Source organism: Mustelus asterias, unplaced genomic scaffold, assembly GCF_964213995.1.
Source record: "Mustelus asterias unplaced genomic scaffold, sMusAst1.hap1.1 HAP1_SCAFFOLD_85, whole genome shotgun sequence".
In the NCBI taxonomy this organism is placed as follows: Eukaryota; Metazoa; Chordata; class Chondrichthyes; order Carcharhiniformes; family Triakidae; genus Mustelus; species Mustelus asterias.
The window spans coordinates 438,164-459,514 of NW_027590139.1; the positions used below are offsets into that span (position 1 = coordinate 438,164).

Sequence of the window (21,351 nt, forward strand, 5' to 3'; positions counted from 1 at the left end):
TCATTGATTTGAGGCCAAAGTGTAACCTCTTATTTATTGTCCCCCTCCCCCATCCTCTGATGTGAACCATCCTCCAGTGGCTGAGCCAGGATGGGGCCGTTAACCTGGGCCTGTTCCCGGGAGGGAGGGAGGGAGAAGACCCGCAGCTGCAAACCAGGGAGCTGACAATGATTCTGAAGGGTTTGCGGATCCACAAAGTGTTTCCAAATCCTCCCAGCCACCGCCTAACGCTGACTCCGCTTCTCCGGGACAAACAAGCGCCAAGGACAGCAATGACACTGCGCATGCTCCACATCACAATGCCCAGGGACTGATTGACGGCAGCTCCGGACCAATAGGAAGAGGGGGCGGGGCTGGAGGACCGAGCGGGAGTGGGTGGTCCTCCAACCAATCGGAGTGAATGAGGGGCGGGGCCGGGCTGCGACTGAAGCATGCGCAGTGCGCGTAATGGCAACGCACGGTAGGTTTTAACTTGGAAGCGAGATCAATCCGAGGTCGAGGGCGGCGTGCGGGGAATAATAAATGTGGCGAGTGGGTGGAGAGACTTTGTAAACATGTTGTTCAAACCCAAACCCCGGAAAAGAACTTTCCGGTCCCCCGCTTTGTACCAAATGGAGCGGCAGCTTGTAGTGTTAGACCCGGGCTGACTGCCGCCATTGAGGCTGCATGTGGGAGGCCGGCAGGGATTGTGATCGGAGAGGGAAGCCCTGACGTCACAATGGAATGGGTGAGAGTGTGACGTCACAATGGAATGGGTGGGAGTGTGACGTCACAATGGAATGGGCGAGGGTGACGTCACAATGGAATGGGTGAGAGTGTGACGTCACATTGGAATGGGTGAGTGTGACGTCACAATGGAATGGGTGAGGGTGTGATGTCACAACGGAATGGGTGAGAGTGTGACGTCACAATGGAATGGGTGAGGGTGTGACATCACAATGGAATGGGTGAGAGTGTGACGTCACAGTGGAATGGATGACGGTTCCAGATGAGCTGAGACTGGGCTGGAGTCGGGCGATGGCACTGACATGTGGCCCGGTGGCACAGTGGTTAGCGCAGCTGCCTAACAGCGCCAGGGACCCGGGTTCAATTCCAGCCTCAGGTCGCTGTCTGTGCAGAGTTTCTACATTCTCCCCGTGTCTGTGGGGGTTTCCTCCGGGTGTTCCGGTTTCCTTCCACAGTCCAAAGACGTGCTGGTTAGACGGATTGGCCATGATAAATTGTCACTTGGTATCAGGGGGATTAACAGGTAAATATGTGGATGGGGCCTGGATGGGATTGTTGTCGGTGCAGGTTCAATGGGCTGAATGGCCACCTTCTACACTGTATTTTATTATTCATTATTATTAATTAATTACTATTAATGCTTCTATGAATGAAGGTGGTCTTGATGATGATGTGGACACGTGGCTGGAAGCTCATGTTGGGATGAACTATTTCACCCTCGTTGTGAACAGCCTGGTTCAGGCTCAGACAGTTGCCAGGTGGAGAGATAAAGGTGTTGGCGAGGGAGTGGAGTTTGTAGTGGGGACTGAACACAATGGGTTCAGTCTTCCCAGTATTTATATGAAATAGATTTCTGTCACACAGGGGAGAGGCCGTTCACCTGCTCTCAGTGTGGGAAGGGATTCACTCGGTTAGCCCACCTGCGGATACACCAGCAAGTTCACGAGTGATGACAGTGGTTGGATTCTGCTGTTATTGTTTCTGCTCTCAGTTGCATCCAGGACTGTATTTTGTTCATTCTCACAGTTGGTCAATGGGAAGGGTCAGAGGGTTTCTTTGTGCTGGACTGGCTGGTCTCAGCCTCCAGTGGGCTGATGCTCTTTGAGTCTTTTTGTGAATACCTGGTTTCAAATGTCACAAGGATCACAGAGTGACAGGGTGTGAGGAAGTTTCGAGATATTTAGTCAGAAGAAAACAGAGGTTGGCAGTGCAAAGGTACATTTCTGAATGGAGGGCTGTGACAAGTGACATTCCTCAGCGATCAGTGCTGGGACTTTTGATGTTTGTAATATATATAAATGATTTGGAGGAAAATGTAACTGGTTTGATTGGTAAGTTTGTGGACGGCACAAAGGTTGGTGGAATTGCGGATAGCGATGGGGACCGGCAGAGGATACAGCAGGATATAGATCAGTTGGAGACTTGGGCGAAGAGATGGCAGATGAAGTTTAATCTGGATAAATGTGAGGTAATGCATTTTGGAAGGTCTAATACAGATGGGAAATATACAGTAAATGGCAGAACCCTTCAGAGTATTGATAGGCAGAGGGATCTGGGTGTACAGGTACACAGGTCATTGAAAGTGGCAATGCAGGTGGGGAAGATAGTCAAGAAGGCATACGGCATGCTTGCCTTCATCGGCCGGGGCATTGAGTTTAAAAATTGGCAAGTCATGTTGCAGCTTTATAGAACCTGAGTTAAACCGCACTTGGAATCTAGTGTTCAATTCTGGTCACCACACTACCAGAAGGATGTGGAGGCTTTGGAGAGGGTACGGAAAATATTTACCAGGATGTTGCCTGGTGTGGAGGGCATTAGCTATGAGGAGAAGTTGGAGAAACGTGGTTTGTTCTCACTGGAACAACGGAGGTTGAGGAGGGCAACCTGATAGAAGTCTACAAGATTATGAGGGGCATGGACAGAGTGGATAATCTGAAGCTTTTTCCCAGGGTGGAAGAGTCAATTACCAGGGGCATAGGTTTAAGGTGTGAGGGGCAAGGTTTAAAGGAGATGTACGAGGCAGGTTTTTTACACTGAGGGTGGTGGGTGCCTGGAACTCGTTGCCGGGGAAGGTAGTGGAAGCAGATACGATAGTGACTTTAAGATGTGTCTTGACATTGCTCCACCAATGACCCTCCCCCCATCATAAAGTCGAAAGCGGAGCTGTTCATTGATAACTGCAGTACTCATGGCTGAGAATGATACCAGGGATGAGGATTTTGTTTTATTCTTTCAGGGGATGTGAATGTGACTGGCAAGGCCAACATTCATTGCGCATCACTGATTGCTCTTGTAAAGAAAATGAGCCACTTTCTTGAATTGCTGCAATCCATCTGGTGTAGGTATACCCACAACGCTGTTAGGGAGTTCCAGGAATTTGATGCAGTGACAGAGAAGGAATGGTGATTGATTTTCAAGTCAGAATGGTGTGTGATGTGGAGTACAATTTACAGATGGTGGCATTCCCATACGCTGGCTGCACTTGTTTTTCAAGTGGTAGAAGTTAGGGTTTGGAACATTGAAGAAGGGAAAGGGTTAATGTTTTTTGTACTCAATGTATTTTGTGCCTAAAAGGTTGAACTTTGTACCTGGAATGTATCACAAACATAGCCCTTCCTTGTGGCGAGCCTCCTTTTTGTTTATATTGCTCCTGGTAGTAATATAAGCCATTTGTTCATGTCTTTCAGCTTTTACTTTTAGTATAAGCTATTTGTTCATGGTTCCCTTGCTTGTTTATATCATTCTGATAAAACAGACAGTTAAATATAGATGTTAGGGGATAAGTCTTTCTTTCTCGAAGGCTTGTGTATGATTTAAACAAAGGAAGCAAATGGTAGAGTGTGAGAATGGCCATTTGAAGGAGGACTCCCACTGGGACAGTTGCACTCAGTCACTCAGTCACTTCAAAGGAAACGCTGCGGGAAGAGCAGGGGACCAGAGGTGACACCTTGGCTTCGACTACCAGGAGAATTGTGCTTTATGACCCAAGGATACCAGATGGTCTCTAACCATGATCCAGAGACTATCAGAAGCTGTTAAAGGAACTATAATTTATGATCAAGGACTGTTAACTGGACTTTGCTTCATGACTTGTATTGGGAACCCTGATGTATAAATATCCATGCTTCTTGTGTTCAGAGAGAACTTTGGCTTCCGCTTTCAAGGGGTCAAGTTCTCCCATAAGCTTATGAGAATAAAGCATGACTGTATTTTGACTCATACCAGCCTATAGAGGTATATTTTACGACTTCAAACATGCTGTGAAAACAGCCTTGGTGATTTCTTGCAGTGCATCTAATATGTGGGATGCACTGCCACCATTGTGGGCTAATGGTGGAGAGTGAATGTTTAAGGTGGTATTTGAGATGCTGATCAGGCGGGCTACTTTGTCCTGGATAGGATCTACAAAATTGTTGCAGATACACTCATCCAGGTAGGGAATATTCCACCTTACTCCTGATTTATACCTTGTGAATCATGGCAAGCCTTTGGGGAGTCATTAAGTGAGTAACCTGCCACAAAACTCCCAACCTCTGATCTGCTCTTGTAACCACAGTATTTAAATGACTGGTCAATGGTAACCCCAAAGTTATTGCTGGTGGGACATTCACTGATGGTAATGCCATTGAATATCAAGGGAAGATGGTTAGATTTTCTTGCTGGAAATAGATATTTCCTGATAATTATGTGGTGTCAGTATGAATTGACAATCAGCTCTAACCTGAATGTTGTCCTGGTCCTGCGCTGCATGCGGGCAGCTTCAGTATTCAGAGTTGTGAATGGTAATATACACTGCAATCATCAGTGAACATCCCCGTTTCCGACCCTACGGTGGGGAGACGGTAATTAATGAAGCAGCTGAAAATGATGAGGCCCAGGAGACATGAGGAACAACAAAATATATTTATATCGCGCCTTGAAATAATAAAACATCCAAGGAGCATTGTAAAATAAAGTATGATATTGAGCCACAAAGAAGATATTAGGTTAGATGACCAAAAGTTTGGTCAAAGTGGTAGATTTTAAGGGGTGTGTTAAATGAGTTAAGCGAGGTGGAGAGTTGGAGACGTGTAGGGATGGTATTCCAGAGGTTGGAGCCTAAGCAACTGAAGGTAGAGCTTGCACTGGTGAAGCAAGGTCAGGGACAAACTAAAGACCAGAATTAGAGCAGTGTAATATATTGAGGGTTGTGGGGCTTATAGGAGATTATAGATATTGGGACAGGCAAGGTCATGGAGTGATTTGAAACCAAGGATGAGAATTTTAATATTAAGTTGTTGCTTTACTGGGTGGATCATCGTGCACAAGGGTGATAGTGGAACAACACTTAATGTGAGTTTAAACATGGCCAGCAGAGTTTTAGATGAACCCTGCAGTGACCCTTGCAGTGATGACTGACCTCCAACAACCACAGCCATCCTCGTCTGTACCTGGTATATCCCCAACCGGTGGAGAGTTCCCCCCCGAATCCCACCGACTCCAACCCTTAAAAGGTGAAGGGGGAAAAGTTTGTGCGGAACCGTTAGAAATGGCGGAGCTGCTTAATGAATACTTTACCTCGGTATTCACGGTGGAAAGGGATCTGGGTGGTTGTACTGCTGGTTTGCGGTGGACAGAAAGGATCGAGCATGTGGACATAAAGAAAGAGGATGTGTTGGAACTATTGAATGGCATCAAGGTTGGTAAGTCGCCGGGACCGGATGGGATGTACCCCAGGTTACTGTGGGAGGCGAGGGAGGAGATTGCGGAGCCTTTGGCGATGATCTTTGCATCGTCGATGGAGACAGGAGAGGTTCCGGAGGATTGGAGGATTGCAGATGTGGTCCCTATATTCAAGAAAGGGAACAGGGACAGCCCGGGAAATTACCGACCGGTGAGTCTAACCTCAGTGGTTGGTAAGTTGATGGAGAGGATCCTGAGAGACAGGATTTATGATCATCTAGAGAAGTTGAGTATGATCAAAAGTAGTCAGCACGGCTTTGTCAAGGGCAGGTCGTGCCTTACGAGCCTGGTTGAGTTCTTTGAAAATGTGACCAAACACATTGACGAAGGAAGAGCGGTGGATGTGGTCTATATGGACTTCAGCAAGGCGTTCGATAAGGTCCCCCATGCAAGACTTCTTGAGAAAGTGAGAGGGCATGGGATCCAAGGGGCTGTTGCCTTGTGGATCCAGAACTGGCTTGCCTGCAGAAGGCAGAGAGTGGCTGTGGAGGGGTCTTTCTCTGCATGGAGGTCAGTGACCAGTGGAGTGCCCCAGGGATCTGTTCTGGGACCCTTGCTGTTTGTCATTTTCATAAATGACCTGGATGAGGAAGTGGAGGGATGGGTTGGTAAGTTTGCTGACGACACCAAGGTAGGTGGTGTTGTGGATAGTTTGGAGGGATGTCAGAAGTTGCAGCGAGACATAGATAGAATGCAAGACTGGGCGGAGAAGTGGCAGATGGACTTCAACCCGGATAAGTGTGTGGTGATCCATTTTGGCAGAACCAATGGGATGAAGCAGCAGTATAAAATGAAGGGTACCATTCTTAGCAGTGTAGAGGATCAGAAGGACCTTGGGGTCCGGGTCCATAGGACTCTTAAATCGGCCTCACAGGTGGAGGATGCGGTCAAGAAGGCGTACGGCGTACTGGCCTTCATTAATCGAGGGATTGAGTTTAGGAGTCGGGAGATAATGCTGCAGCTTTATAGGACCCTGGTTAGACCCCACTTGGAGTACTGCGCGCAGTTCTGGTCACCTCATTACAGGAAAGATGTTGAAGCCATTGAAAGGGTGCAGAGGAGATTTACAAGGATGTTGCCTGGATTGGGGGGCATGCCTTATGAGGATAGGTTGAGGGAGCTTGGTCTCTTCTCCCTGGAGAGACGAAGGATGAGAGGTGACCTGATAGAGGTTTACAAGATGTTGAGAGGTCTGGATAGGGTAGACTCTCAGAGGCTATTTCCAAGGGCTGAAATGGTTGCTACGAGAGGACACAGGTTTAAGGTGCTGGGGGGTAGGTACAGAGGAGATGTCAGGGGTAAGTTTTTCACTCAGAGGGTGGTGGGTGAGTGGAATCGGCTGACGTCGGTGGTGGTGGAGGCAAACTCGTTGGGGTCTTTTAAGAGACTTCTGGATGAGTACATGGGATTTAATGGGATTGAGGGCTATAGATAGGCCTAGAGGTGGGGATGTGATCGGCGCAACTTGTGGGCCGAAGGGCCTGTTTGTGCTGTGGCTTTCTATGTATGTTCTATGTTCATGGATTGTTTGTTATTGTAATATGTGGTTTTCCTGTTATGATAGTTGGTGGTTTGTTCCGGCCCCCGTCTATTTTCTTGCGTTATTTGTGGCCTGGGGGGGCATCACCCCCTGGATAAAGTCACCCCCGGGGGGTGTGACATCCACTTGGGGAAAGTTCTGGGTGGTGAAGCCCCGGACATAGTAACACCAGAGGGATTTTTATTCTCCGGGAGAAAAATTGGGAAGGCAGGCCCGAGCTGAGTACCCTGGAGAGACTCTCCCACCGCCCCGGCTGAAATTCCGGAAGGGATTCCGGATTGAGTAGGTTCGGGGTGGTTTCCCCCATTTCCCCCCTCCGGCTGAACATCCGTAAGGTGTAACCCCCGGATATGAGTACCACTGGAGGGTTGCATCCCCCGGCAGGTGGACAAACCCAGGGGACGGTGCCCTTATGCTTGTGTTTATTTTTTGTTGTGTATAGTTGTAGTGTTGTGTTTAATGTTTGTAGATTTGTAGATTATGATTTGTAAATGGAGGTGTATTTTGAGGGCAATGCCCTGGAAAACTGTAATTGATGATGAACCCTTCCGAAATGGAAGGTAGTAATTGATAAATGGATGGTGTTAGCCATCGGTAATGTATTTTTCAGATTTGTTCTTTGTTCATTTGTAATTGTTTTGTAATATCGTGTTTGTACTAACCAACGGAAAATCTTTGCATTGTTTGTGGCCTGGGGGGTATCCCCCCCCCCCCGGATAGAGTGACCCCCGGGGGGTGTGACATCCAGTTGGGGAAAGTGTCCGGGGCACCCAGAGGGGTAACACCGGGGGGGGTTTTGTTCTCCGGGAGAAAAATTGGGAAGGCAGGCCGAATTGAGTATCCCGGAGAGCTTTTCCCACCGCCCCAGCCGAAAATCCGGAAGGCAGTCCGGATTGAGTAGGTTCGGGGTGGTTTTCCTGTCCCCCCGCCTCCAGTCGAACATCCGTCAGGTGGAACCCCCGGACCTGAGTACCTCTGGAGGGTTGCATCCCCCGGCAGGGGAAAAACCCGGGAGGCGGTGCCCTGGAGGGCGGCGGATATGCTGCAATGTTTATTCTTGTTGTGTTGTACTAATGTTTGTCACTTTGTAGATTATGATTTGTAATTGGAGGTGTATTGAGAGGGCAATGCCCTGGAAAACTATGACCGTTAGTGAACCCTTCCGAAATAGAAGATAGTAACTGATAAATGGATGGCGTTAGCCATTGGTAATGTATTTTTTGTGTATTTGTAATTGCTTTGTATTCACGTATTTGTGATAAATAAAAAGAAACCAACATCTGTGAGTGGGAAAGATTGGATTGTCCAGCCAGTCCACCATATTGGCCGTTCGCTTTGCGTGTTGGCCAGTATGGTGTGCTCCAGGCAGGGGGCGGGCAGAGGATAAGGAGTTCAAGGCGGGCTTAATGCGCGCCTTGCGGTGAGCTTTTGGAAATGTGGCCGCTGGGAGGAACGCCTTGGTCGGCGTGAAGTTTCTGTTTCAAGTGCTTGGGTTCGTGACTTGTGCAAGAACTTTTTGTTTCGGCTGGGGCTTGTTGAATGCTGCTCTCGCTGGGATTCCTGTGCCTTGAAAGGTGTGGCCCAGGTAGATGCAATCTCGGAAGACCCAAGCCAGGGAGGAGCCATTTGGGAACTATGGTATCGGAAGGTTCAGCCGCGGAAGGTGTGACCCCAGACGGTGCAGCCCCAGTGGGTGTGATTTTGGAAGTTCTGGCCCGGAGTGGTGGACTTTGGAGGACTGTAGTTGAGCGTTGTCGACTTCGGACGGTGGAATGTTGATGGGCGAAGCTCTGGAAGGCGATGCCTCCGAAATGTTTCACAATTGTATGGTTGTTCATGGATTGTTTGTTATTGTAATATGTGGTTTTCCTGTTATGATAGTTGGTGGTTTGTTCCGGCCCCCGTCTATTCTCTTGCGTTATTTGTGGCCTGGGGGGCATCCCCCCCTGGATAAAGTCACCCCCGGGGGTGTGACATCCACTTGGGGAAAGTTCTGGGTGGTGAAGCCCCGGATATAGTAACACCAGAGGGATTTTATTCTCCGGGAGAAAAATTGGGAAGGCAGGCCCGAACTGAGTACCCTGGAGAGACTCTCCCACCACCCCGGCTGAAATTCCGGAAGGGATTCCGGATTGAGTAGGTTCGGGGTGGTTTCCCCATTTCCCCCCTCCGGCTGAACATCCGTAAGGTGTAACCCCCGGATATGAGTACCACTGGAGGGTTGCATCCCCCGGCAGGTGGACAAACCCAGGGGACGGTGCCCTTATGCTTCAGTGTTTATTTTCTGTTGTGTATAGTTGTAGTGTTGTGTTAATGTTTGTAGATTTGTAGATTATGATTTGTAAATGGAGGTGTATTTTGAGGGCAATGCCCTGGAAAACTGTAATTGATGATGAACCCTTCCGAAATGGAAGGTAGTAATTGATAAATGGATGGTGTTAGCCATCGGTAATGTATTCTTCAGATTTGTTCTTTGTCCATTTGTAATTGTTTTGTAATATCGTGTTTGTACTAACCAACGGAAAATCTTTGCATTGTTTGTGACCTGGGGGGTATCCCCCCCCCCCCCCCCCCCCTGGATAGAGTGACCCCCGGGGGGTGTGACATCCAGTTGGGGAAAGTGTCCGGGGCACCCAGAGGGGTAACACCGGGGGGGTTTTGTTCTCCGGGAGAAAAATTGGGAAGGCAGGCCGAATTGAGTATCCCGGAGAGCTTTTCCCACCGCCCCAGCCGAAAATCCGGAAGGCAGTCCGGATTGAGTAGGTTCGGGGTGGTTTTCCTGTCCCCCCGCCTCCAGTCGAACATCCGTCAGGTGGAACCCCCGGACCTGAGTACCTCTGGAGGGTTGCATCCCCCGGCAGGGGAAAAACCCGGGAGGCGGTGCCCTGGAGGGCGGCGGATATGCTGCAATGTTTATTCTTGTTGTGTTGTACTAATGTTTGTCACTTTGTAGATTATGATTTGTAATTGGAGGTGTATTGAGAGGGCAATGCCCTGGAAAACTATGACCGTTAGTGAACCCTTCCGAAATAGAAGGTAGTGACTGATAAATGGATGGCGTTAGCTATTGGTAATGTATTTTTCACATTTGTGCTTTGTGTATTTTAATTGTTTTGTATTAACGTATTTGTCATAAATGAAAAGATACCAACATCTGTGAGTGAAACATTTTCTTTTCTCCCCCTTTCCATTTCTTTTCTCATTCTGGGGGAAATTGGGGACTTGCAGCAACTGAAGGGAAAGGAAGTGAATCCAGGGAGGCTGCAGATCCTGGAAAGGTTGGCCCAGGTTTCTCTCTCTCTTAAAGACATTGACATCCTTTGCTTCCTCAGCTTGACACATTTATTTGTTTGTCTAAAAGGATGGTCTCTTTTCTAATGTTCACAATTAAAGGGCTGATTTCCCCAGGCGATGGCTGACATTTAAGGAGACAGTAAATTAATATAGGACAGAGATATGTCTACTGTTATTAAATGGTCCATATCGGATCATAGAAATCATAGAAACCCTACAGTACAGAAAGAGGCCATTTGGCCCATCGAGTCTGCACCAACCATAATCCCACCCAGGCCCTACCCCCATATCCCGACACATTTACCCACTAATCCCTCTAACCTATGCATGTCAGGACACTAAGGGGCAATTTTAGCATGGCCAATCAACCTCACCCACACATCTTTGGACTGTGGGAGGAAACCGGAGCACCCGGAGGAAACCCACGCAGACACGAGGAGAATGTGCAAACTCCACACAGACAGTGACCCAAGCCGGGAATCGAACCCAGGTCCCTGGAGCTGTGAAGCAGCAGTGCTAACCACTGTGCTACCGTGCCGCCCATATATTATTTATTGTCTTGTAATAAAATATAGTTAATGTCTTTTCTTGCTGTGTAATGTAGTACCTTAGCTATATTTCCAGTCATCTCTTCCGTCAGAGTGTTGTACTATCTAGGTTTCTCTTCCTTGGGGACCAGTGAAGGCTGAAGATCATTGAATATATCATTGAGGGGACAAGAGAGTCAAGAGTTATGGGGAAAATGGAGAGAAAGTTAAGATGAGGAGGGATTTCTTCACTTGAGGATGTGGTGAAGTTTTGGCATTCTCTACCCCAGAAACCTAGTCATAAAGTATGCTCAAGCAGGGGATTGATATATTTCTAGACATTGAAGATATCTAGAGATATGGGGGATAATCTGGCAGAGGTAAATCGGTCAGTGAGCTCATTGAATGGTTCAGCAGGCTCGATGGGCCGAATAGTCAACAGCAGCAACTATTTCTTCGGATCTGTGTCCAGGGCAGGAAGCAGTGAGCATGGGTCTGTCAATCAGCCTGAATTTACAGCTCTTGGGGAATGAGAAAGGAAAGCACATTCCAGAGAAACTTGAATTGTCTGTTTTGAATTTCTATCCTGTACTGACAGTGAGATATTTTCTAAATTGTTTTTACAGGATATTGGAAGAGGAGAAATCACTGACAGAAATCTCAGACGTGATGTGCATTTTGGACAAAATCACTCGATTCCTTGGGACGTGAATATCAGAGAAATGTTTGACCGGTCTGTCAACTTCAAAAGATTTTAAACATTAGTGTGGATGGACAAGCAGCGAGACACACACACACCCGAGTGAGAGTGTTCCAGTGCACTGACTGTGGAAAGAGCTTTCACCAGTTACACAGCCTGACATCCATTCACACTGGGGAGAAACCGCACACCTGTTTTCACGGCTTCAACGGGTTGTCTGAACTGCAGGGATACAAGGAGACTCAAAACATGGAAAAACCGTGGATATGTGTGGACTGCGGGAAGGGATACAGAGCCCCATCAGAGCTGCAAGCTCATCGACGCATTCATACGGGAGAAAGGCCATTCACCTGCTCTTGGTGTGGGAAAGGATTCACTCGGTTATCCATCCTGCAGTCACACCAGCGTGTTCACACTGGGGAGAGACCCTTCATCTGCTCTGAGTGCGGGAAGGGATTCAGTCATTCATCCAGTCTGCAGACACACCAGCGAGGTCACACTGGGGAGAGACCATTCACCTGCTCTCACTGTGGGAAGGGATTCAGAGATTTATCCAACCTGCAGACACACCAGCGAGTTCACACAGGGGAGAGACCGTTCACCTGCTCTCAGTGTGGGAAGGGATTCACTCAGTCATCCACCCTGCAGTCACACCAGCGAGTTCACACAGGGGAGAGGCCATTCACCTGCTCTGTGTGTGAGAAGAGATTCAGTCTTTCATTCCACCTGCGGAGACACCAGCGAGTTCACACTGGGGAGAGACCGTTCGCCTGCTCTCAGTGTGGGAAGGGATTCACTCAGTTATCTAACCTGGAGACACACCAGCGAGTTCACAAGTGATCACACGGGTTGGATTCTGCTGTTATTGTTTCTGCTCTCAATTACATCCAGGACTGCATTTTGTTCATTCTCACAGTTGGTCAATGGGGAGGGTCGGAGGGTTTCTTTCTGCTGGACTGGCCGGTCTCATGACTTTGCCTCCAGTGAGCTGATGCTCTTTGAGTCTTGTTGTGAATACCTGGTTTCAGATTTCACATGGATCACAGAGTGACAGGGTGTGAGGAAGTTCAGAGATATTTAGTCAGCATTTCTGTTTGAAACCTCCCAAATGCCCATCCAATTTCCTTTGTAATTGTTTATTGTCTCCACTTCCTCCACCCTCGTAGGCAGCGAGTTCCAGGTCATTCCCATTCGCTGCATCAAAATATTCTTCCTCACATCCCCCACCCCCCGCATCTCTGACCCAAAACTTAAATCTCTGTCCCCCTCATCCTTGTCCCATCAGCTAATGAGAACAGCTTTTCTTTGTCCACCTTATTTAACCTGTCAGAATTTTGTCCACCTCTATCAAATCTCCCCTCAACCTCCTTTGCTCCAAGGGGAACAACCCCAACCTGACATTGACAATAAAGAACAAACAGAATATGTTAATCCCTGAAATCAAATGGGAATGTTTAATTTCTGTTTTAAAGATATTGTGCATATATTGTCCTGGACAATAAAGAAATTGGAATAACTCACCTTGGGTGTGGTTGAATGGAATATATCAATCTGGTATCCACCTACATTCTTGAGAAAGTCTGGGTTGTGTAGATGGGATGAATAAGTTGATCACTTTCTCTTGGAAATACTTACATCCTTGTCCATGAACTTTGTTTTAAAGAAATCCACATTTAAAAGTCCGGCCACTACATGAAATATCAGCACCAGAACAGCAGGAGATAAGAAAGACAGACACTCTGATCTTTTCATCAGCACATCTGAGAGTCAAGAATGTGTGACATGATTTTGGGATACGGGTGAGAGTGTGCAGATATGAATAGTTACATGTGAAAAATAGCAAGCCTAAATTCATGGTGCATTGGAGCGAAGAGCGGGTCCCAGTGGTCCCCAACATCTCAGATGCCAGTCTCCAGCCAAGTCGATTCACTCCACATGATATCAAGAAACAGTTGGAGGCACTGGATATTGCTAAGGCAATGGGCCCTGATAACATTCCAGACTTGTGCTCCACAACTTGCCGGTTCCATAGCCAAGCTCTTCCAGTACAATTGCAACACTGGCATCTACCCGGCAATGTGGAAAATTGCCCTGAACACAAAAAGCAGGACAAATCCAACCCAGCCAAATACCGCCCAATCAGTCGACTCTTGATCATCAGTAAAGTGATGGAAGGGGTCATCAACAGCGCTATCAAGCAGCACCTGCTCAGTGACGCCCAGTTTGGGTTTCACCAGGGTCAGCTCCCGACCTCATTACAGCCTTGGTTCAAACATGGACAAAAGAGCTGAATCCCAGAGGTGAGGTGAGAGTGAAAGCCCTTGACATCAAGGCCACATTTGACCGAGTGCAGCATCAAGGAACCTGAGCCAAACTGGAATCAATGGGTATCAGGAGGCAAATTCCGCTGGGTGGAATCATACCTGGTACATAGGAAGATGGTTGTGGTTTTGGAGTGTCAGTCATCTCAGCTCCAGGACATCTCTGCATGAGTCCCTCAGGGTCGTGTCCTTGGCCCAACCATTTCAGCTGCATCATCAATGACCTTTCATCCATCATAAGGTTAGAAGTGGGGATGTTCGCCGATGGTTGCACAATGTTCACTATTCATGACCCCTCAGACACCGAAGCTGTCCATGTTCAAATTCAACATGATCTGGACAACATTCAGGCTTGGGCTGACAAGGGGCAAGTAACATTTAATGGCAGGCAATGACCATCACCAACAAGAGCCAATCTAACCACCGCTCCTTGACATTCAATGGTGTAACCATCACTGAATCTCCCACTGTCAACATCCTTGGGGTTACCATTGACCAGAAACTCAACTGGACTCACCACATTAACACAGTGGCTGCAAGAGCAGATCAGAGGCGAGGAATACTGTGGAGAGTAACTCACCTCCTGACTCCGCAGAGCCTATCCACCATCTACAAGGCACAAGTCAGGAGTGTGATGGAATATTCCCCACTTTTAAAGTTTTAAAGTTTATTTATTCGTCACAAGTAAGGCTTACATTAACACTGCAACGAAGTTACTGTGAAATTCCCCTAATTGCCACAGTCCGGCGCCTGTTTGGGTCAATGCACCTAACCAGCACGTCTTTCAGAATGTGGGAGGAAACTGGAGCACCCGGAGGAAACCCACGCAGACACGGGGAGAATGTGCAAACTCCATACAGACAGTGACCCAAGCCGGGAATCGAACCCAGGCCCTGGCGCTGTGAGGCAGCGGTGTGAACCACTGCACCATCGTGCAGCCCATAGATTGACACCACATCTACAAACATCCACTCCCTCCACCACCGCACTCAGTAGCAGCAGTGTGTACTATCTGCACTGCAGCAATTCACCAAAGATCCTCAGACAGCACCTTCCAAACCCATGACCACTTCCATCTAGAAGGACAAGGCAGCAGATACATGGGAACACCACCACCTGCAAGTTTCCCTCCAAGCCATTCACCATCCTGACTTGGAAATATATCGCTGTTCCTTCGCCGTCACTGGGTCAAAATCCTGGTATTCCCTCCCTAGCGGCATTGTGGGTCAACCCACAGCACATGGACTGCAGCGATTCAAGAGGCAGCTCACCACCACCTTCTCAAGGGCAACTAGGGATGGGCAATAAATGCCGGCCAGCCAGTGACGCTCATGTCCCACGAATGAATAAAAAAAAGATGAGTAGTTAGTCCTGGGAATGGTTCAGTGAAGGGTTCCCTGCTATTCGAAACCCCAGGAAGGTGCCGTCCGTGCTTCTCAGAGGCAGTGACTGTTTCTCTGTCAGCCCCAGGATTTCACATTGTCGTCCACTTCTCTTGGATCGATCACTGACTTGAAAGTGTGGAGTTGGTAGAGTTTCATTGATGAGTAAACTTGACCCGATCAGTTTCTAAAAGTTGCATGTAATCAATAAACTTTGATACAATTGACTGATTTGGTGTCTGAGTCTTTGCTTGATGGTTATATCTCTGCCAAATTCAAACCCTTTAAAAGGACAATTTGGGTTCCAGAATTGGGCAGTGTACAGCCAAATTGGAACAATGTAACAGATCAAAAATAAACATTTTTTAAACTGATAATGTCTTTGTAACAATCAGCAGCCCCAGCCTTTCCTGAGGGTTAAATGCTCTCAGTTCTGGGATTATTCTTGTGACTTTTTTTGCCCCTTCTCCAGTGCCTTTATTTCTACAGTGGTTAGCACTGCTGCCTCACAAATCCAGGGAGACGTGTTTGATTCTGGCCTTGGGTGACTGTTTGTGTGAAGTTTGCACATTTTCCCTGCAGGTGCTCCGGTTTCCACCCACAGTCCAACGATGTGCAGGTTAGATAGATTAGCTATGGCAAATATGCGGGGTTCGAGGCTCGGGTGGAATAGACCTGGCTGGGATGAACTTTTGGAGAGTCAGTACAGACTCAATTGGGCTGAATGGCCTCCTTCCGCACTGGAGGGATTCTATGATTCTAAATGGAGATCACAACTGTTGACAGTATTCCCAGTGTCGTATAATCACGCTTCTAATCAAGTCGAACATAACCTCCCTGCTGTTCGATTCTATCCCTCGAGAATGGAACTCTATATGTGGGCCTCAGACTTGAGGGAAGATGTGAAGTTCTTAGAGAGGATGCAGAGGAGATTTGCGAGAATGGCACCTCACATCCTTAAAAAGTACCTGGACCAGCACTTGGCAAGTCAGAACATTTAAGATGATGGGCCAGGTGCTGGTAAATAGGATTAGGTGGGAAGTCAGGCGTTTCTTGCATGTCGGTGCAGACTCGATGGGCTGAAGGGCCTTTTCTGCACTGTACGATTCTATGATGAGGCAATTCAGTTAGTTGGAGAGACTGGAGCAGCTGAAATTTCTCTCTTTAGATCAGTCAGACATCAGGGCTTGGAATGGGGCCATTCGGGCCACTGATTCAATGCTGGCTCTCTGCAGAGCAAACCCTTACCCGTTCTATGGACATATCCATGCTCATGCTTCCTGTCCTGGATGAGCAGAAACTGATAGCCAAGTTCCGCACACATGAGGACGGCCTCAACCGGGATCTTGGATTCCTGTCACACTATCTGTAACCCCCACAGCTTGTCTGGACTTGCAGAATCTCACTGGCTGTCCTGTCTTTAACCTGTGCTTAATGCTCCCTCCATTCACATTGTTTGTACCTTTAAGACTTGATTATCTGTAAAGACTGCATTCCAATCATTATTCTGTAAATTGAGTTTGTGTCTCTGTATGCCCTGTTTGTGAGCATTTCTCCACTCCACCTGACGAAGTGGCAGCGCTCTGAAAGCGAGTGGTATTTGCTACCAAATAAACTTGTTGGACTTCAACCTGGTGTTGTTAAACTTCTTACTGTGTTTATCCTGTCCTGGACACAGAGAGCTGGAAATCTCCATGCAGGCGGCCAGACAGACATATGTCTATCTGACTGGACTAACAATGTGTGGAATGTACAGACTGGGGAACAATGGGTGGGGGCGGGGCTCCCGGGTCCGCGCGCCTGAACCCGGAGACGTCACCGCGGAGCAGAGTGATTGCTATTGGCTGATTCAGGCAGGGCTCCATTGTGCCGTCACAATGACTCAGAGGGGCGTTCCCAGCACACAGTGTCCCATTGGCAGCAATGTCACTGGTTACAGAAGCAGCACACTGCGGATTGGACACCAGCTCAGCGCAGCAGGCGGTCAAAGCCCCGCCCACCCCCACGTGGGCCCCGGTTCCGCCCCCTTATTGTCTACATGCGGCAGATTGACCAATGGGAACGTGTGGAGGACCGGATGGGCGCTGGTCCTCCAGCCAATCAGAGTCCGGGACTTGTGTGCATGGCCGTATGGAGCTTCCTCCATTGTTGCTCCTCTCTCTCTGGATGAAGATTGAGCTTAAAACAGACTAATATTGTACTGTCGCTACATTATATATTTCCAGTCATTCATCTCTTGCCTATTCGAGTCTTTGGATTTCTTCTCCACAGGGATCAGTGGAGGCTGAGGGTCATTGAATATATTCCAGGGTGAGTTAGACTGATTTTTGATTGATAAAGGAGTCAAGCGCTTTGGGGAACAGGTGGAAAATGGAGAGAAAGTTAAGATGAGGAGGGATTTCCTCACTCAAGGATGTGGTGACGTTTTGGAATTCTGCACCCCAGAGGACTGTGGAGCCTCAGTCATCAAGAATTTTCAAGCTGGAGATTGATACATTTTGAGATATTGAGGACATTGGGTGATCTGGGAGATAATGTGGGAAATGGCGCTGAGGTAGATCAGCCAATTCCCAATGAATGGTTGAGGCAATGGTTGGCCATTGGGCTGAATGGCCAACTGTTGCTTCTATTTCTTATGATTTCTATGTGCTGGAGTGGAAGCAGTGAGCATGGATCTGTCAATCAGCTTCAATCAGCACCTTGAGGAGAATTGGAAGGGGTGAATATTAGATACAGCAGAGTGAGAATGGAGGGAGAGTGTGTGGGATGGAGATTCACAGCTTTTAGAACATAGAAACATGGAAAAACTACAGCACAAAATAGGCCCTTCGGCCCCACAAGTTGTGCCGAACATATCCCTACCTTTTAGGCCTACCTGTAACCCTCCATCCTATTAAGTCCCATGTACTCATCCAGGAGTCTCTTAAAAATCCCTATTGATTTTGCCTCCACCACCACTGACAGCAGCCGATTCCACTCGCCCACCACCCTCTGTGTGAAAAACTTCCCCCTAACATTTCCCCTGTACCGACCCCCCAGCAGGTATGGGGAATGAGAGAGGAAAGAATGTTCCATAGAAACTAGAATTTTCTGTTCTGAATTTCTATTCTGTTCTGACACTGATTACTCTTTAAAACTTGTTTTACAGGATATTGAAAGAGGAATCACGGGCAGAAATCTCAAAAATCACATCGAGACATGACAGTCATATTCCTTGGGAGCTAAATATCATCGGCCTTTGAATCTAGAAGGAGAAATGATTGTACAGTCTGTCGATTTGAAAAGATTTCAAACATCACTGTGACTGGAAAAGCACCAACACACCAACAGTGTTCCAGTGCACTGACTAAAGAGCTTTAACCAGTTACACAGCCTGAATAAATATCACACCATTCGCAGCTGGGAGAGACTGTACTTGTGTTAAGACCATAAGACATAGGAGCGGAAGTAAGGCCATTCGGCCCATCGAGTCCACTCCACCATTCAATCATGGTTGATTTCAACTCCATTTACCCGCTCTCTCCCCATAGCCCTTAATTCCTCGAGAAATCAAGAATTTATCAATTTCTGTCTTGAAGACGCTCAACGTCTCGGCCTCCACAGCCCTCTGTGGCAATGAATTCCACAGACCCACCACTCTCTGGCTGAAGAAATTTCTCCTCATCTCTGTTCTAAAGTGACTCCCTTTTATTCTAAGGCTGTGCCCCCGCGTCCTAGTCTCCCCTGTTAATGGAAACAACTTCCCTACGTCCATCCTATCTAAGCCGTTCATTATCTTGTAAGTTTCTATCAGATCTCCCCTCAACCTCCTAAACTCCAATGAATATAATCCCACGATCCTCAGACGTTCATCGTATGTCAGGCCTACCATTCCTGGGATCATCCGTGTGAATCTCCGCTGGACCCGCTCCAGTGCCAGTATGTCCTTCCTGAGGTGTGGGGCCCAAAATTGCTCACAGTACTCCAAATGGGGCCTAACCAGTGCTTTATAAAGCCTCAGAAGTACATCCCTGCTTTTGTATTCCAAGCCTCTTGAGATAAATGACAACATTACATTTGCTTTCTTAATTACGGACTCAACCTGCAAGTTTACCTTTAGAGAATCCTGGACTAGGACTCCCAAGTCCCTTTGCACTTTAGCATTATGAATTTTGTCACCGTTTAGAAAATAGTCCATGCCCCTATTCTTTTTTCCAAAGTGTACGACCTCGCACTTGCCCACGTTGAATTTCATCAGCCACTTCTGTGTTCTGTGTGTGGACAAGGCTGCAACTGAGGCAAGGACACCTGCACCATGGAGAAACCATGGAAATGTGTGGACTGTGGGAAGGAATATGGAGCACCATCTAAGCTGGAAATTCATCGGCGCAGCCATACTGGGGAGAAGCCATTCATCTGCTCTCAGTGTAAGAAGGGATTTAATCATTTATCCAGCCTACAGATGCACCAGCGAGTTCACACTGGGGAGAGGCCATTCACCTGCTCTCAGTGTGGGAAGGGATTCACTCAGTTATCCAACCTGCGGACACACCAGCGAGTTCACAGTGGGGAGAAACCATTCACCTGCTCTCAGTGTGGGGAGGGATTTACTCAGTCATCCCACCTGCAGACACACCAGCGAGTTCACACTGGGGAGAGGCCATTCACCTGCTCCCAGTGTGGGCAGGAATTCACTCAGTCATCCAACCTGCAGTCACACCAGCGAGTTCACACTGGAGAGAGGCCATTCACCTGCTCTCAGTGTGGGGAGGGATTCACTCAGTCGTCGCATCTGCGGACACACCAGCGAGTTCACACTGGGGAGAGACCATTCACCTGCTCCCAGTGTGGGCAGGAATTCACTCGGTCAGCCGACCTGCAGAGACACCAGCGAGTTCACACTGGGGAGAGGCCGTTCACCTGCTCTCAGTGTGGGAAGGGATTCACTCAGTCAGCCGACCTGCAGAGACACCAGCGAGTTCACACTGGAGAGAGGCCGTTCACCTGCTCTCAGTGTGGAAACGGATTCACTCAGTCAGCCGACCTGCGGACACACCAGCGAGTTCACACTGGGGAGAAACCATTCACCTGCTCTCAGTGTGGGAAGGGATTCACAGTTTCATCCCGGCTGCTGAGACACCAGCAAGTTCACGAGTGATTCCAGGGTTTGGATTCTGCTGTTATTGTTTCTGCTCTCAGTTGCATCCAGGATTGCATTTTGTTCATTCTCACAGTTGATCCATGGATTGGGTCAGAGGGTTTCTTTCTGCTGGACTGGCTGGTCACATGACTTTGCCTCCAGTGGGCTGATGCTCTTTGAGTCAAATGTCACAAGGATCTCAGAGTGACAGAGTGACAGGGTGACAGGGTGACAGAGTGACAGGGTGTTAAGTTCAGAAATATTTAGTCAGCAGAAGACAGAGGGTAGCAGTGAAACGATGCGTTTCTGAATGGAGGGCTGTGACTAGTGGCATCCCGCAGGGATCAGTGCTGGGACCTTTGCTGTTTGTAATATATATAAATGATTTGGAGGAAAATGTGGACGACACAAAGGTTGTTGGATTTGCGGATAGCGATGAGGACCATCAGAGGATACAGCAGGATATACATCAGTTGGGCGGAGAGATGGCAGATGGAGTTTAATCCGGATAAATGTGAGGTAATGCATGTTGGAAGGTCTAATACAGATAGGAAATATACAGTAAATGGCAGAACCCTGCAGGGTATTGATAGGCAGAGGGAACTGGGTGTACAGGTACACAGGTTACTGAAAGTGGCAACACAGTTGGAGAAGGTAGTGAAGAAGGCATATGGCATGCTTGCCTTCATCGGCTGGGGCATTGAATGTAAAAATTGGCAAATCATGTTGCAGCTTTATAAAACCTTAATTAGGCCACACTTGGAATATAGTGCGGCATAATTATATAGTGCAGCATGAACTCTGTCCATGCCTCTCATAATCTTGTAAACTTCTATCAGGTCACCCCTCAACTCCGCTGTTCCAGTGAGAACAACCCACGTTTCTCCAACCTCTCCTCATAGCTAATGCCCTCCATACCAGGCAACATCCTGGTAAATCTTTTCTGTACCCTCTCCAAAGCCTCCATATCCTTCTGGTAGTGTGGTGACCAGAATTGAACACTATATTCCAAGTGCAGCC

The 21,351-nt window shown here is 47.9% G+C and overlaps 1 protein-coding gene across 1 annotated transcript; it reads left to right on the top strand.

Annotated features, from left to right (window-relative positions):
• The first annotated feature begins 657 nt into the window (after window positions 1–657).
• On the top strand, window positions 658–20,349 carry LOC144483986 (uncharacterized). Its single transcript, XM_078202561.1, has 4 exons — window positions 658–727; window positions 11,436–12,345; window positions 13,808–13,814; window positions 19,513–20,349. The coding sequence occupies exons 2-4, from the start codon at window positions 11,759–11,761 to the stop codon at window positions 20,347–20,349; spliced, it is 1,431 nt and encodes a 476-aa protein (XP_078058687.1). The 5' UTR covers window positions 658–727; window positions 11,436–11,758.
• Window positions 20,350–21,351: the final 1,002 nt, after the last annotated feature.

Bases quoted from the DNA above. Each gene is read 5' to 3' on its own strand.
- LOC144483986 (XM_078202561.1), top strand. From the start codon at position 11,759: ATGGAAAAACCGTGGATATGTGTGGACTGCGGGAAGGGATACAGAGCC.